Source organism: Solanum tuberosum, unplaced genomic scaffold (assembly GCF_000226075.1).
Source record: "Solanum tuberosum cultivar DM 1-3 516 R44 unplaced genomic scaffold, SolTub_3.0 scf00068, whole genome shotgun sequence".
NCBI lineage: Eukaryota > Viridiplantae > Streptophyta > Magnoliopsida > Solanales > Solanaceae > Solanum > Solanum tuberosum.
The window spans coordinates 1,141,293-1,156,202 of NW_006238994.1; the positions used below are offsets into that span (position 1 = coordinate 1,141,293).

The 14,910-nt window shown below is 35.5% G+C and overlaps 2 protein-coding genes across 2 annotated transcripts; one reads left to right on the top strand and one right to left on the bottom strand.

The window, feature by feature from the left end:
* Positions 1-2,687: 2,687 nt before the first annotated feature.
* LOC102578407 (WD repeat-containing protein 36) lies at positions 2,688-9,463 on the top strand. The gene is made up of 7 exons (XM_006345350.2): positions 2,688-2,954; positions 3,042-3,069; positions 5,376-5,476; positions 6,355-6,558; positions 6,781-8,680; positions 8,765-8,979; positions 9,165-9,463. Exons 1-7 carry the CDS (start codon positions 2,829-2,831, stop codon positions 9,312-9,314), a joined length of 2,724 nt encoding a protein of 907 aa, XP_006345412.1. The 5' UTR covers positions 2,688-2,828; the 3' UTR covers positions 9,315-9,463.
* Positions 9,464-9,934: 471 nt separating this feature from the next.
* Positions 9,935-12,463, bottom strand: LOC107060237 (uncharacterized). Its single transcript, XM_015307841.1, has 5 exons — positions 12,343-12,463; positions 11,830-11,999; positions 11,564-11,728; positions 10,778-10,912; positions 9,935-10,579 (listed from the first exon to the last, which is right to left on the bottom strand). Exons 1-5 carry the CDS (start codon positions 12,461-12,463, stop codon positions 10,295-10,297), a joined length of 876 nt encoding a protein of 291 aa, XP_015163327.1. The 3' UTR covers positions 9,935-10,294.
* Positions 12,464-14,910: the final 2,447 nt, after the last annotated feature.

Here is a 14,910-nt window from a genome sequence, read left to right on the forward strand (position 1 = left end):
GGTTGATGTTTGATCATTTTTGTATTTTTAGATTCAGTAGCGAGTTAGCATGCTTATCTAAAATTTTGATTTTCTTACGTGATTGCTTTTGGTATATTATGATACTTGCTCACTAAGCCTATTGCCTTTCATACTTTATATATTTTGTACTGACGCCCCATTGCCTTGGGGGTGCTACATTAATGCATGCAGGTCCCTACAGACGACACAGTAGACCTCCTCAGCAGTAGGATTGACTTCTATCCGATTGGCTAGCCCCTTTCCTCCGGAGCTGCCAGGGTTGAGAGGTTTGTTACCTTTTATTGTATATATCTTTATAGGTAGGCTGGGGCCTTGTCCCGCTAATCTTTACTACTCTTACAGGCTTGCAGACTAGTGTGTGGGGTGTATAGCTACGTTATAGCCATACTGGCCTAGGTTGTTGCTTTGCTGAAGCTTGTGAGTTGTTTGATGTATTGTCTTAATATATACATGCTTTCAATTTTGGTATAGATATCATGGTGGCCTCGACGGCCCAATCAGGACTTTTGTGCTAGTTGGCTATTTATTTATATGATCTCCTGGGAGTAACTGTTTCTTTTATAGATCAGTTAATAGGGGTCTTACCGGCCGATGGCTTAGTTTTAAGCCGAGATATACTTGTTTGTTTCCTTGATTGCGTGTGGCTACCATGCGCTAGTAGAAAATGGTTCAGTAGGGTCGGGTCGGGCCTGAGTTTAGGCATTAGGAGCCAGTTGCGCCCCACGAGTTTGGGACGTGACAAAAAACCACCCTTTATGCTGAATTCAAAAGTTGTATAGCTAAGCGGCAAAGTTCCACAATTCCGATCAATGATTTCACACAAAGAGTGGGTAAAAACAATAAAATATGAAAGATATAAAGTTGGGTGAGAGGGTACAAGAGTTAAAATTAGGAGAAAATGAAGGATTTTTGAAATTTTAAACTGTTTGGCCTTTAAAATCTTTCAGTTCGCGACACCTTCGGCGGAGTAAGTCAACTTTACCGAACCACTCGGCGATGCGCCGAGGGGTATTTTCCTCGCCGAGTTTATAGGACTCCCAACAATTTTGGGGGTTCAAACGGCGGACTAAATCAGGCTCGCCGACCTATTCAGCGACTCGCCAATCCCTCGAGTTTGGGGCTTGACACTTGCGTAATTTTCCCATATATTATGTGTAAAAAAATATATTTCATGTACATTGCATTAATATATTAAACAATAGTCAGTAGTATATATTTGTTGTCTATTATTTTGCTGGACGACTATTTACGTCAATTTATCTGAATTCAATTATACAAAAAAAAGGTGTGCACCAACTAAACATAAAACAATCTAAACACGCGTTTGAATATGTGATATAATGTCATGATTTTCAGTGTGCGAACATGTGATTTTGGATCATGATTTTAAATTTTTAATTCTCTAAAAAATTTATATATATGATTAGAGATTCCAATTCGTGATTTCAATTATTTAAAAATTGTAAAACTTAAACCATAAATTTACATTTTGTTAAAAAAAAGGCTCATCATTTTAATTTTTTTAAAAGACTCATGCTCGTGTGAAGAGATTGTTCGTACAATGCACAAATATTTTATTAAAAAAAATTAGTTACTAGTATTATAATTAGTGATTTTTTATAAAATTATGTGTATTTGATATTTTGTATCAAAAAAGATTTATTTATACAAAGAAACATGTAAATATATGATTTATCAATACAACACTTCAAGATATTCTGAATTTTTATTTATGAACTATAATTTACTCATTTGGTAAAAATATATAGTAATTAAAGAGATCTTGATAATTTTTATAACTTGTGAATTTTCATGTTTATGAAAAAATGTCAATACAAGGGCCCTAAAACAAAGAAAATAAAAGGCTTAAGTCATCTACGATCCCTTAAAATTGTCCGCATATTTCACTTTGACACCTCAATTCAACCTTATACCTATATTGTAAGAGATTTGTACCTATTGCTGACATGACAACACATGTGTAATACACACACATGCACGAAAAGAGCGTGAAAGGCATCATTTAGCAAAAAGGAAAAAGATTTATCTTTTAAAAAAAAATATTAATTTAGCATCTCTTCTTCTTGTTAGACTCAATCACCATTGCCACCACTTTCTCGCCACCACAATTACCAGTGTCACCACCATTAAAGTCCATTCCCCTTCTTTCTCGAGCTGCAATCATTCTTCTTCTCCACACTACCTAGTTTTTTAATCAGATTTGCCGTCACCATATCCACGCTTCTCCTTTCCGTTCTTTCTCATATCATCTTTTTCCCTTTTTTTTTGCACGCCATCATCTTCTTTCCCTTTTTTTCAGGCCATCATCTAGTTTATGATTTTAGTTTATTTTTTTTAATTATAATGATTTTGGAGCCCAAAGACACATGGCTTCTTTTAATTAGTTACTATTTTGCCACGTCATGGCAAGTGCATCACACACGTGTCTTTACATTTTTTTGCTGATATCAAAATATGTCTAATAAGAACAATTTTTATATAGGGAAAAGTGTTCAACAGGTAAAAAGTTTAATTGAAGTGTCTAAATAAAATATGCAAACAATTTTAAGGGACTGTGTATGACTTAAGCCAAAATAAAAAAATCTATAGAATGAATAACATTTAACAAAATAAATAAATAAATAAAAATACACACACATACACACACATACACACAGTTGAGCGTGTGCATCCAACTAGGGTTTAAGCTTCACTTCTAAAACCCTTGTGTGCAGAATAACCTATAAGCTTTACCAGCGCTTCAATTTTCTGGGCGCCAAAAGCTTCAAAGTTTGTGGAGAAAAGGAATGGGGATTTTCGAGCCTTTTAGAGCAATTGGATACATTACAACCAATGTTCCTTTCTCTGTGCAGAGACTTGGTACTGAAACCTTCGTCACCGTCAGTGTCGGCAAAGCTTTTCAAGTTTACAACGTATGGTTTTCCTCTTGACCATTCTCAAGTTTTTATTTATTTTTCTATTTCGATTAAGGCTAATTTATTTATTTTTTGAATCTGCAGTGCGCTAAACTCAGTTTGGTTCTCGTTGGTAAGCAATTTGTTGATTGATTTTTCTGTACAATTTTCAGCATTTCTAAGCAGTTTAATTCTTGAAATTTGTTTAATTTGAACTAGTTTTGATTCAGTTAGAACTTAAAAATCACGGCCCTTGGGTGATGGGGTAGTTGAAGTGAGAAAGAACGTAGTTTCTTTGCTGTTTGGTGTAGGTTATGTGAGGTATTGGATGTAGTCACTAGAATAAATTTCCTGGTAAGTGGTTTATGCACTAGATAGGCATCTTAAGTTACACAGAGTGACAGAGAAAGGGGAATAACGAAGGGAAGGAAAGCCTGTATTACATGGACTTGGAAATGGGTATGCATTACCTGTTCTCAGGGGCGGAGCCAGAATTTCGACTAAGGGGTGTCAAAATATGAAGAAGTAAAATTGCATAAAAGTCAAGGAGTGTTAATATGTAATATATATATACATAAAAAATATATATTTACCTAGATACACAGTGTAATTTTTCGACCACCCCTCAAATATATGTGGCTCCGCCCCTGCGGCTGTTCTTCAAGTTTTGCCAAGCTTTTTTTGCTGGATGTTGAAGGATCTGCGACATGCATACCCTTGTTTAACTTGTTAACTCTAAATTAGGAGTCCCATCTCTGTTGTCTGAAATTATTGCTATGTATTTATCTTGTTTTACCTCCTGCCTGTGGGTGATGTTAGACTGAAATATATTAATGTACTCTTGAATATTTTCACTAGTGTAGGCAGCAAAGTACGAGGACGTAGAGTTTTGAAGAAATTGGTTGGTTTTTAATTGTTATTGGGAGTGTAAAACAGTTAAATATATTATTAACCTAAGAAGCCAAGAAGGTACAGTAGAAGTCAAAGTTAGATGATATAACATTGTACACATGAACTTTTGAAATGTAGTTGAGCATGATCAGAATATATTCTATACTGCACTATGTGTACCAATGAGTTGGACTATGATGCTATCTATTGGTGTCTCAACCTTCAGTTTGAATACCAGGCTGACAACTATTATTCTCACTGAACTCATCCAATTCTGCGTCCAAATTTATCAAGGTACTTCTGTTGTAGAGGAATGGTTCCGAGCTGAGAAATAAATAGATGAATGTTCTATAGATATCGAATGCCTGACAAATTGATATGCCAAATTTAGTTATCATTCATGTTCTCTGTGGCTAGTATTACTGGGCTTTAGAACAGATGGAGCTTATTGTGTTTCTTTTCAGTTGCTGCAAAGATATTCCTAATTTAGTGTAAACATCCTTGAAGAGATCACCGTCAGGGGAACTGATACTCTTAACACTCAAGTCTCTTTGAACCTTTCGTGATACCCTTTTTGGGATTCCATGATAGCTTCACTCTATTAGTTATTTAATAAAGTTCCATTTTTTCTATTCAATAGTTTTACCTTCTAATTATTCTTGAAAAAGAAATGATGCTTAGGTATCGCGACTTTATTGGCATCCCACAAACTGTATTTAATCAATAACTATAGGATGTGGGAATTAATGTCAATGGTTGGAACTGAACTTTTCATTTCAGGTTTTCTTTATGGAGTTCAATTTTAAATGTGTGAAGGGATTTATAAGAGGGATATAAAAATAGATACAAGTTCTTTATACAAAGAATTGAAATAGATACAAGTTTTAACAGAAAGCTGTCTTCAGAAGGAGATATGTGGGTTGTTCCTGCTGGTAGCCAACTCACTACAGTGTTTTGCAGTTATAAGCTTAGGGGAAGCTCAGTTGATTAATATATGGAAAAGGCATAATGTAAGAAGGCCATTTCTGTAAAATAAGAGAAACAATGTGCTGTTGGACAAAAAAAGGAAGAGAAACCATGGGCTCTACTCATCTAGAAACAGTGATCGGTTTAATTTTACTTCTTATTATTAGTTCTAATACTAGATTGTGGCCTGTACTAGTTGGCTCTACTGCCATGTTCAGATTATTGTCTAAAAATCAATGATGCCTCGATCCCAGAGTAGTTGGGGTTGGCTATATGGTTTCTATATCCATTCCACTCTATTTGCATCCTTTTCATTTCAACATCAATTCATCTGTCTTTTCAAAGCAATTTACTGGTTACTAAAATTATAGTTTTCTCTGAATCTTCATTTATCTCTATACTTAAATACAAGTGTCAAACCTGAATAAAGACTTCTGGCAAACATCAGACCTAATTTAAGTGGTGTTCAACCTATTGTGTGGTGGAAAAAGTAGTATCTAATTCTTTGTGGCGTTATTTAATTTCATCCTTAATTTTTTTCCTTGCACTCCCTCAACATTCATATTTGGATTTTCAATAAAGGCCCACAATTGCCAAAGAAGATTCGAGCTCTTGCTTCTTATCGTGAATATACTTTTGCTGCCTATGGGAGTGACATTGCGGTTGTCAAGCGTGCTCATCAGGTTTGTTTTTTCCTCTAAACATATTAATCTTGATAAGGGTTTGTAGGATCTTGCCTGCTCTCTCCCCCCCCCCAACACACACACACACACAAACACACAATAATAAAAACTGTGCATGTTACTTTGTTGAGGAGGCTCAAAGGCATCCCAGCTCTAACGAACTTCCATGAAGAGATAAAAGAATCTTTTGATGATTGATCACATTACTGTTGTATCAGTTTGAAGAACGCCTTCTAATTTTCTAATATGCTTTGAAGATTTCTTGGCCTTGTGTTGGGGCCATTATTGCTATACAGACTCTTAGTTGCGCGGACTCTTCACTTTTGATGCCGCACTCGTCTCGGATTCTTCAAAAATACACTACTTTTGGCGAATCCGACACGCACCCGTTGACATTTTTGAAGAGTCCGAGCAACATATACTGTTACTTCTGTCATTTGTCATTCACAAACAAACCATGATCTCTGGAAAGTTTTACTTTTGAGGATGCGTTTTGACTTCCCATAACTTGTGGGTGGATGGATGATCTGAATGTTTCTAAAGTAGGATGACGGAAAGAATTCTACTGAAGCATCTGATGTCAGAGGATCTTTCGTTGAATATACCCCCTTCTTGATCTTCCTCTCCTTTTGCCTTCATTTTGTTTGGATGAAGGTCAGACTTTGGTCAAGTGGTGCGAGGCTTGGGTCCTTATGATACCTGCTACTGTGTCATTCTTTCTACTTGATATGTTATTAACACCTTTTTTCCCCCCTCGTTTTTTCCTTTTAAGTATCTTGGTTAAGATTATTCTTTTGGGCTCATCGTCGACTTTCAGTGTGAATTAATGAGCCTTTTTATGTTTTTTTGGTGCAAATGATTCGGTTTTCTTTGGTCAGGTGGCAACATGGAGTGGACATAGTGCTAAGGTGAACCAATTGCTTATTTTTGGTGAACACGTCCTAAGTGTTGATGTTGAAGGCAATATCTTCATATGGCAATTTAAAGGTATAGACAAAAATCCTGCTCCAATCGGACACATAAAGTTAGAGGACGAATTCTCCCCTAGCTGCATAATGCATCCAGATACTTATTTAAATAAGGTATGAATTTTCTATTTTCAACTTTTGAATAACACAATAATTGAAGCATGGGGTTTGTGACAATAGTTAATACAACCCTCACTCCCCCATTTCCCTGGAAACCCCAAAACAAAATGAAAAACTCACGCATCGTAAACGAGTAAAAAGGTAATAGTTTAGCTAAATCTTTGGCTTCCTATGTTTCATTTGACAGATTAATCTCATCAAGTGGCTTGTAAACAGGTTGTTTTAGGAAGTCAAGAAGGTGCTTTGCAACTCTGGAATATAAGCACAAAGAAGAAAATTCATGAGTTCAAGGGATGGGGATCTTCTATTACTTGTTGTGTTTCATCTCCAGCACTAGATGTTATTGCTGTTGGATGTGCGGATGGGAAGATTCACGTTCATAACATTCGCTATGATGAAGAGGTAGCTTCATTTAGTCACTCTACAAGAGGCGCCGTTAATGCCTTGTCATTCAGCACTGATGGGCAGCCCCTTCTTGCTTCTGGAGGTTCATCTGGTGTTATAAGCATATGGAATCTTGAGAAGAGAAGGCTGCACTCTGTCATCAAGGAGGCCCATGACTCTTCCATAGTTTCACTTCAGTTCTTTGCTAATGAGCCTGTCCTCATGAGTTCATCTGCAGATAATTCAATGAAAATGTGGATCTTCGATACAAGTGATGGGGAACCTCGTTTACTACGGTTTAGAAGTGGTCATAGTGCTCCTCCTCTATGTATCAAGTTCTATGCAAATGGGCGCCACATCTTATCTGCTGGTCAAGATCGAGCCTTCCGTCTCTTTTCTGTTGTTCAAGATCAACAAAGTAGAGAACTTTCCCAGCGACATGTTTCTAAAAGAGCGAAGAAGCTTAAGTTGAAAAAGGAGGAGATAAAATTGAAGCCTGTTATTGCATTCGATGTTGCTGAAATTAGGGAACGTGATTGGTGCAATGTGGTTACATGTCATATGGACACCCCGCGTGCTTATGTATGGAGGCTTCAAAATTTTGTTCTTGGCGAGCATATTTTAACTCCATGCCCTGAAAATCCAACTCCAGTCAAGGCTTGCGCTATTAGTGCCTGTGGAAACTTTGCTGTACTAGGGACGGCCGGCGGTTGGATTGAGCGGTTTAATCTTCAGTCAGGAATCAGCCGTGGCAATTATGTTGATGCGTTAGAAGGTGAAAGTGCTGCTCACAATGGGGAAGTAATTGGCATAGCTTGTGATGCGACAAACACCATCATGATAAGTGCTGGATACCATGGCGATGTAAAAGTTTGGGACTTCAAATGCCGCCAGTTAAAATATAAGTGGAAGGTTGGGTGTTCCTTAGTTAAGATTGTGTTCCACCGTTCTAATGGTCTTTTGGCTACAGTGGCAGATGACTTAGTTATCCGTCTATTTGATGTTATTGCACAGAGGTTGGTTCGAAAATTTGAGGGTCATTCTGACCGTATTACTGACATGTGCTTTAGTGAGGATGGGAAATGGCTTTTGACATCCAGTATGGATGGGACTCTCAGAATCTGGGATGTAATTTTAGCTAGACAGATAGATGCAATACAAGTTGATCTGTCTATCACTGCATTATCTTTATCGCCTAATATGGATATCTTGGCCACATCGCATGTTGATCAAAATGGTGTCTATCTGTGGGTCAATCAAGCGATGTTCTCTGGAGCAGCCAGCTTTGCATCATATGGAAGTGGAAAAGAAATAGTCAATGTTAAGATGCCGTCTGCTGCTTCTGAAAAAGATGGTGACAAAAGCGATAATAGGACTATCTTTGAGCCATTGGAGTCCTCTGATACTTCTCAGTTTCTAAATTCCAGCCATCAAATTCCAGATCTAGTCACTCTTTCACTTTTGCCTAAGAGTCAATGGCAGAGCTTGATCAACCTGGACATAATAAAAGCCCGCAACAAACCTATCGAGCCTCCAAAGAAACCTGAAAAGGCACCTTTTTTCTTGCCTTCAATTCCATCTCTGTCCGGTGAGATATTATTTAAACCAAGTGAAGGTACTAATGAGGAGAGTAATGCACAAAATACCAGATTGGAAGAGAGCAGTAAGAAAACGGATCTTCCAGTATCCAAATTCTTGCAAATTCTCAAGTCATGTGCGGAGAAAGAGAATTGTAAGCTCCTCTCCTTCTCTTATTGTGTATCTACTTTCGTTATTGGACAGGCTCTAGGTATGACACATATATTGCCTTTTGCAGTTGCACCATTCACTAATCATATCAAAAGCTTGTCTCCTTCAATATTGGATATGGAGCTGCGAATGCTTCAGATAATAGATGACGATGATGAGCAGGAGCCTGAGAAGAGACAAGAATTGCATTTTATTGAACTGCTACTTGATTACTTTATACACGAGATTTCATGCAGAAGCAATTTCGAATATATACAGGCTCTGATTAGATTGTTTTTGAAGGTAAATTTCTGCATTCACAAGCTCTCTAGTATATTTTCTCTGTTCGACATTGATGAGAGAGATAATCAAGTTTAGGTTCAAAGAATGTTCTGAGGCTCCATTTCTGATAGTCCTGCTTAAAATTTCTCTATGATGTCTGTTTGAATAAATACCATTTAACATCTCTTTTAATTTGTGCTGGACAGATTCATGGTGAAACAGTCCGACGTCAGTCAAAACTGCAGGAGAAGGCAAGAAAGCTTTTAGAAGTTCAATCTGCAGTTTGGCAAAAAATAGATAAATTGTTCCAAAATACCAGATGCGTGATCACGTTTCTTAGCAACTCCCAGCTTTGATTAATTTCAACATGACATCCCTTAGCTGTTGTAATGTAATTGCAATTTTTTTTTCTTCTTCCTTTTCTTATAGGTATATTTTATTAAAACAATTTCACTTTTATCCCATTGTTACAAGCGTAATTGCAATTTTGTTTTCTTGGTGTTCAGTTTACTACTTTTGCTCATGTTTCTACTTTTGAATTTATTAACATTGAGTATTGTAGATGTAAATATGTCAAACTATTGGTAAGACAACAAAATATGTGCCCAAGTGTTGAAAGAAATGTAAAAACACTCATCCTTGTGGTGAATGACAGTTGTTTATGCGATGAGCAGTTAGAAGAAACTTAAGGATTGTTTGGTATGAAGGATAAAAATAAATAGTGAAGGGATAAATTTTTTGTGTCTTGTTTGGAATAACTGTTCCCACCATAGTGATGGGATAAGTTATCCTATGAGAACTAATTCTGGGATGACTTGTTCCCAACCAAACGGTCCGCTATACATTCCTATTAAAGAAGGGTATGACTAATATTTCTTATTTTCTTCTCTATGATGCAAAATTCAACTAATGAATAAGCTTGATATTTAAAGGAAAACAGGAAACTAGGAATTAAATGAAAGAACAAGAAGAAGAATAATACATACCTGTGGTTTCTAATTTCTTAGAAGTGCAGCTTTTTAGTTGTGCCCTTTACATGTAATTTTGTTACTAGATTTTATATCTTTTTTTTTTCTTACATACCATTTACATACATATTGATTTTAAACAAACAATGTGAGATTAACAAGTTGCAAAAACATCAACATCATAATTTTTTCTTCCCAGTAGAAACAAGACTTGACCTTCAAAGTTACTCTATTGCCACCATACAAGTTTCATAAACCACAAGGATCCATGTCTAATACAGTTTGGTTCTTACTTGGATCTTTAAGTCAGAAAATTCCAATAAGAGTAAATCTAACAATCGAATAATCATCTTGGCATCGTAAGTTTTTTAACAATAATCCAACCAGTTATCAGACTTCCGTTTGAGCTTGGCATCGTGAAATGTCAGAAGAACTTGTGAAGAAGTTCTAGGAATATTCAAAACCTTCTTCGATGCCTCCTCTGATTTTAGAGCATAACCAGCCCAAACAATCGTAAGTTTTTCCAATACCCGTGCATTCTTCAGAAAAATCCTTAGTAGTTCTATCTCGTTTTCTTCATCTTTGAAACCAATCAACTGAATCGACTTTAGATGAGAGTCCAAGCACACAATGCTTTCTTCAGGATCATGCATCTGCCAACAATGATGGATCTTAGATTTTCATTAAGGGAGTTCGATAAATAGAAATGTTCTGTTTGAGATCTGAAACTTGCAACCCCAAGGTGACTTTTGAACTCCCTAAATCACTGAGTCAGCCTCTAGTCTTGTGTTTAGGGGACTCAAAATCTATATATGTATATATATATATATACATAAGAAGTAAAGAATTACCTTATATGTACAGTGTAATTTTTTACCAAGGGGGATCGGGTGGAAAACCTCATGCCCCCGGCCTTGATCTTCCCGTACTGGCCAATAGTCACACCATTCATAATACATTAGAGAATTCTCTCTCCATTCTCCATCCTAGCAGACAGTTGAGAGTCAGAAGAGAAACCAATTTCTCGAGTACACTAAACACTTATAATGAAACAACAATAAATCAGAATAAGCAATCAATCTAACATAAGTAACAATTTTATCCATTACAAGTGAAAATGCCAAACAGGATTCACTTTCAAGTGTCACTGATTCATCAAAAATCCCAGTGATCTGTTCGTATTGCAAAATGCAAAGTATGATACGTACTCAAACCAAGTCATCCATCCAATCAACATGTTATTCGTCTCAGGCTTTCATCACATCACTTCATAGTTCAAATCTATTTCTACCATTAAGTTCCATACACCAAACATGATTAAATTCAATGGCATGAGTATACAGGTGATGCTTTCCAACTTCCAAAGTGAATTGTATTAGTTAAAACTGATGAACATTCAGATCCTATCTGACTTTCATTGTGACATGTTTCAGCATTTTGGAGAGGATATAGGTTTATAGTTTAGCATTATTACAAAAAAATTCTTTAGCAAGTTTAGTGAGGCCAGTTTTCAAGCGTAATTTCACCACTTTCTGATTTTGAAAGAATCTTTTCATGTAAATCAACTTTGAAAAGTTATCGACCAACTACCATATAAAAGAAGTGTAATTTGTACACAAAAAGATGAAGAGCTTTACCTCATCGCACCACAATTTTAGAACCTCCAGATTAGTCAAATACTTGAGCAATTGTATCATAACTTGCATATGATCTTCATCAACTCCCAATTTCAGTTTTAAGGACTTCAGCTTATTAAAGCATATGGGAGAGACTCTTACTTGGCGAGCCTCTTCGTACAGATCCTAGAACACCATAAGAAAAAACAAAATATGAGAAAAATTAGACAATCTATTACATTGTTTATGTTTTAACACTTGTATGCTTATTCCAAAGAAAACTTTACCGTAAGGGAAACCTTGCATAGTTTCAGAACTGATATAGAAGGGACTTCCTTGATCATCTTATGCACAAGAATTCCAGTTTTCTCAAATGAGAAACCAAAATCATCACATTTTTCATCATTATCCTGAAAATTGATGTCAACATATTCTATTGAAAAGATTCTTGTATATCCTTTGGAATCGGACATTTACATTTTAAGAATTTGAGAGCCGGACAAGAAATTTTGATTTCACAATTGTCATAAAAATTGCCCTCATGAAAAGTGATGTATAAAAGAGATGCCGAATCAATATACAGCAGCTTCATACGTTTTAAATTGCAAACAATTAATTCCAAATTTTCAAGGAGTTGACATTTTGAGAACAAACAATTTGTCAAATGTTCATCTGATAACTTGACACCGGAAAGATGAAGAAATTTCAGCTGACGAAATCCGTCAAAATGATTAGGCAGTTTAAGTACCGTTAATTGTAGTTTTGATGATTTGACAAACTCCGGGACCTTGTAAAGGGACCTGATCTCGATTTGATCCCGGGCGCAAATATACACACAACTGTCAGGTTGGAAAAAGTACAATTGGTTGGTGCACAGTCTCCAACGGTGGCAGAAATGGCAGAAACCTCTGCCAATGGCATTGCCTCGAAGGTTGTGACTATTCCTATTAAAGATTATGTCCAATAGTTATAACCTTAGTTTTTGCAACTTGAAAACTCTCAAGAACTCTTGCAAAGGCTAACAAAAGGTGAAGAATCATCCTCAAGAACAACAGGGACCTGATAGAGCTGCAAGCTTAGTTGTCTTAGGATTATTTCTTCTGCACATACATTGTAAATCTGTGCCTACATTTATAAAGGATTCAGATAGTTATTTTGTGAAAAAGTCTAAATCAGTTGAGTCTAACTGATTTAGTGGGCAGCCGTATGTGCTGCTTAGTTAAAGTCTAAGTCATCCGAAGCATGGTGGTTTAATGGGCAACCTGCGTCTTGCTTAGGCAAATTCTAAGTTGTCTAGTGGTGATAGCTTAGTGGGCAGAGTGACATCTGCTTAGGCTCTTCAAGTAATAGAGTTATTACTTGGTTGTGAGATTAATAGTTTTTTCTCACTTTGGTTGTAACTGGGTTTCACTTATGCTTAAGGAAGATTAGTGGAAACAGTTGAAAATCCTGTGTGACAGGTCGTGGTTTTACTCCCTTGAGCAAGGAGGTTTCCACGTAAATTGCTTGGGTTGTGTTCTTATTATTATTTATTCTTCAGTATTGTTCTTATTGAGTCAAAGGACCAGGTACCTTGACTGAGAGTGGACGCACGCATTCTATCAAGTACATCATCACACAAGTTTAGTTTCAAAACTTGCAAAGATTCACAAGTTACAAGACAATGCGGTAACTCAAATGGCTCACGATGTCAAAACACCAACACAAGTTGTTGAACATTTCTTCTTGTTGCTGCATGAATCAACCGCAACATATATGTGCTTTCAAGCATATCGCTACATGAGAGGGTTTAACGGACAAGGTTAATCGTGTTTTGGGAAATTAAGAAGGTATACATAGATTCTTTGAATTCCTCTAAATTTGAGTAAAGAAGTGAATGACAGTTTCTACCATCAAAGCGGAAGTAGGGGATGGTAGTGCATATGTATTTCCATCTTTTGGACAATACAGTCATATGAATCACATAAAAAATACAGAGATTTGAAAGGATGTTGTGAAGTATATCAACGGGTAATGCACTTATCCTATCAATCTCATTCATTGTTGATGTTTCCATTCTATCTTCCGATTTAGATGCACAAAAGGGGATCCAAATACCAAAATTGTCTATGCGCAAATGTAGAGAGAGAGAGAGAGGGGAGAACGGTAGATAGGGTTTTCCTGTTTGAGAAATGACCTCTACCTTGTTTGTTTCCAGTTTATATCGGTTGGTTCAATAACAAATTAGCAATTATATCGGCTAACCTCTACATTATTTGTTTTCATGAACGCACCTTAAAGAATATACTTCTTTTCACTATTTCAAATGCAGTTAAATTATAAAATTCTTTTATATTGCAAACATATAGATTAATAGTAGTAATATAATAGTTAATACAACAGAAAAGTAACCAGGTTTTCAGTTTTTGGCTTTACGCTTTAGGATTAACCACATATAATTATATATTATGATGAAATATTAAATGAGGCTAATTTTTTTTAAGATAAAGGTGTAAGTATGGTAACTCTTAATAGATTAACGGTTTATCTGATAAGGTAATTTAATCCCCTCACACTAATAAGCCGTTAATTATAGAATTCTAATACTTTTACTAATCGTTTATTTCATAACTCAATACCAATATTAAAAAGATAAGGCATGAGATACCCCCCAGTTAAAAATGGTACACATATACTTATATTATTTCATAAATCATTCAAATATACCTTTTTTTATCTAATGAAATTAAAAAAAAACCTTAGTATATCAATTTGGAACCCAAAATAAATATTAATATATCAATTTAGGAACCAAAACAAGTCTCCCCTTTTTTTCTCATCTAATTTCTCAAAAAACATTAATGGATTTGGTTGAGCCTTCAATGTTGGAGTTGAATTGGACTTTCTTTGCTAAGAAAGGCGTTACATTGAGAGTTTTTTTAAATGATGGTCCTTACTATATAGAGTAAAATCTCACAAAATTTATAGTGGACGGAATGTTATTGTATTATTTAATCGATAAAACTTATTTTTATTAATTTAAAGAGTGTTTTGAGATTTAACGAAGGTTAATTTTGATCATGTCAAAATCATTGTATCTTACTCATTTATGTATCATATTAATTGAATTTACATAAAACATATATTATACATAAAGTACAATGAATACATCAAAATCATTGCATCTCACTATATTATGTGTTATACTTATTGAATTTACATAAAAAATAAATTCATTATACATAAAGTACAATGAATACATCAAAATCATTGCATCTCACTATATTATGTGTTATACTTATTGAATTTACATAAAAAATAAATTCATTATACATAAAGTACAATGTTTGTGTATGGTTCATTGTAATATGTTTTTTTGTTAAATGATT